The following is a 2,717-nucleotide window of genomic DNA, read 5'->3' as shown; positions in this document are numbered from 1 at the left end:
TGAAATGGTAAATCTGTGTAGCTTCCAGTTGTCTTTTTTATTAGTGGCTCTAGTGTTTGAAGCTATTATTTGGAACCAGAGAAAATTATGTCCCTATGTAGCTCTTTAAATTGACCCCTGTCTAAAGCAAAATTGCGGATCAGTCCCTTTGCCTCTCCCCAGAGGTCTCAGCTCAAAATATGAAGAAGTTCTTTCAGGACTGAAAGAGGAAAAATGTAAAGGTCAGGCTGTATCTCTTCAGAATGTTGGCAAATCTCGTTACCAATATGCTATTTAATATACCAATACTTGTACTGAATATGCAAGTATTGGTATGATACAATACATACCAAAGTGATACAGAGGGAAATAAAAAACAGAACTGAAGGATTATAAAAAAACATTTTTATACATAATTAGGAAAACATTCCTCAGCATACTAAACATTCCATTTCCCTTCATGTTATTTGTCTCTTTATCGCTTATCCTTTCTCCAGTGGTAGCTGTTTGGACTACTCAACCCAAGATCCGCAGCTTTCCATCATATTAAGTTTGAGAGCTTAAATATGGTATTCTCTTCATTTGAATCCTCAGGGTGTTCCCCTCGTTTAATAAGAGCTAGGTGGTTATCCTTTACTCCTAGAAACACTCCAGGATTGCTCTTACATTCAAATGAAACACATTGGGAGGTCTCCTCATGAAGGACAAAGAAGGCCTGTTCTGGCAATTGGTTTTCACATTTTTGTAGCTGAGGAGGACAAGAGAGAAAGTAACCAATATGTGAGTTGGAAGTCCAGAGTCAACTTTACATCCCTGCATTGGAAACTAAAGGAGAATAATTATTCATAACTTGATATTCCTAGCAAGCCTGCTTACTGAGAAGGGGATGGGAGGTGGGGAAGAAATGAGCAGAGGGCCAAAGTAGGGGGATTTGATTTGATTCACTGATAGTATATTTTGAGAGACATGATGGCTTAGAATGACTGGATCTGGATGCAGTATTTCTGGATTCATACTTCTCTTTTGCCATGTTGTATCTCTGAGACCTGGACACTTTGCTTTACCTTTCAAGCCTCAGTTTTTTAGTGTAGCCAGTGTTCTAGATCGGTCAACTCCCAACTTACCCACAGATACATGAGTGATAGAAATGATTATTATTTTAAGTTATTAAGTGTTAGGGATGGTTTGTTACACAGCAAACCTAACCAATACAATAACTTCATAAGAGAGTTATTGTGAGAATTAAATGAGATAGTACTTGTAAAACCTTTAGCACACTTCTTGGTATATAATAAAGCTCAGTAGGGGTCAGCACTTATTATTGAGTAGTTATATATGCCAAACACTATTATATATACTTAGGAATGTTTTGTTAAGGGAGATGCTGATTACCATCCAGAGTTTATATTAATACCTTGCATGGCTATATTAGTTAGCTCTATATATTTATATAATTTATCTTCTATATTATACTTTAATGTTTTCTTCCTTGTGTCCACTTTGGCTTGTTTGTTCCTCAAGATGTTTATAATTCTTCATCATGACCAATATAATACTGCTATTTACTAACTGAAGAAAACAATGCAGTGAATCCTATGATTAAAATGTAGATTACTATGTTATCTATATATCTTGGCATATGGAAATGTTTATGACTCTCCCTTTAGCAGTCTCAGAGTATAAAATTAGTTTTTCAATTGCCTAAGAAAACCATATTTTACAAGGAAATACTTCCTGGAAGAACATAGTAGTTCCTACAGCCAAATAGAAAGGATTCGAGTCATTCTATATAGCAGTGCTTCTCAAACTTTAATGTACCTATGAATCTCCTGGAGATTTGTTAAAATGCTGATTTCGATTCACTTGTGAGGGAGCCTGAAAGTCTACATTTCTAAAAAGCTCCCAGGCAATGCTGTACTGCTGGCAGAGATCAAACTTTCAGTAGCAAGGCTGCACATGCCATTTCACTCCCTTCCATGTTCCAGAAGCAAGTTATTAATCATAACTGATTTTGTTTTATGTACAATAGCACAAACAAAACTTCTTCTTCAAAGTACCCCAAATCTGCACAGATGAGTAGAGTCAGTCATGACAGTTAGGTGCATATTTCTATTACCTCCACAGAATGCTCCTTACTGTTGGCATGCAGCAAGAAGTCTTTGTCTTTTGTGGGGCTCAGGTTTACCATTAACTTCCGATGATCACCACCACCATCTTGCAATTAAAAAATGCAAATTATAAAGTTAAGAATTGTAACTCATTTTAATTTAAATGAATTTAACACCCAGGAAAAGAGTCCAAGATGTCATATAAAATAACTATTTCATTCAACAACACATCTCTTAGAAATACTTGTACCCAGATGAAACTAAAGAGTCATTGGACAGTAAGGGGTAATTCTAAGTCCCCTTAGGAGAGAGGTTAGTTTTCTTATATACTATTAGAATACTAGTAGAATTGTGAGTCTAATGGGTATTGCTCTAGTTGTCAGCTTCCCTGTCTGCATAGAAAGCCACTGATGGTTGCCCCCCAATATCCAACTCCTCTTTTTGTGTAATAATAGAATGTTTCCCAGCCTGCCTTCTTGTGGCTAAGTGTAGCAATAAGTCTAAGTTCTGAGCAATATAAGGTGAATAGAAGTGTCAGGTGCAACTTCCAGGTTGCATCCTTAAAGGGAAATAGAACTCAAATAATACATCTGTCTTCCTCTGTCCTGCTGACTGGATATTTTCATGGTG

At 36.4% G+C, this 2,717-nt stretch overlaps 1 protein-coding gene across 1 annotated transcript in view; it reads right to left on the bottom strand.

Annotated features, from left to right (window-relative positions):
- Positions 1–373: 373 nt before the first annotated feature.
- The window catches only part of IL33 (interleukin 33), a 99,975-nt gene continuing 97,631 nt past the window's right edge, over positions 374–2,717 (bottom strand). Inside the window, 2 exon segments of the mRNA XM_007450219.1 lie at positions 374–727; positions 2,096–2,193. Coding sequence (XP_007450281.1) covers positions 521–727; positions 2,096–2,193 — 305 coding nt within the window. The 3' untranslated portion in view covers positions 374–520.

Source organism: Lipotes vexillifer, unplaced genomic scaffold (assembly GCF_000442215.2).
Source record: "Lipotes vexillifer unplaced genomic scaffold, Lipotes_vexillifer_v1.1 scaffold1074, whole genome shotgun sequence".
Lineage (NCBI taxonomy): Eukaryota > Metazoa > Chordata > Mammalia > Artiodactyla > Lipotidae > Lipotes > Lipotes vexillifer.
This window is presented reverse-complemented; position numbering and strand designations above follow the sequence as displayed.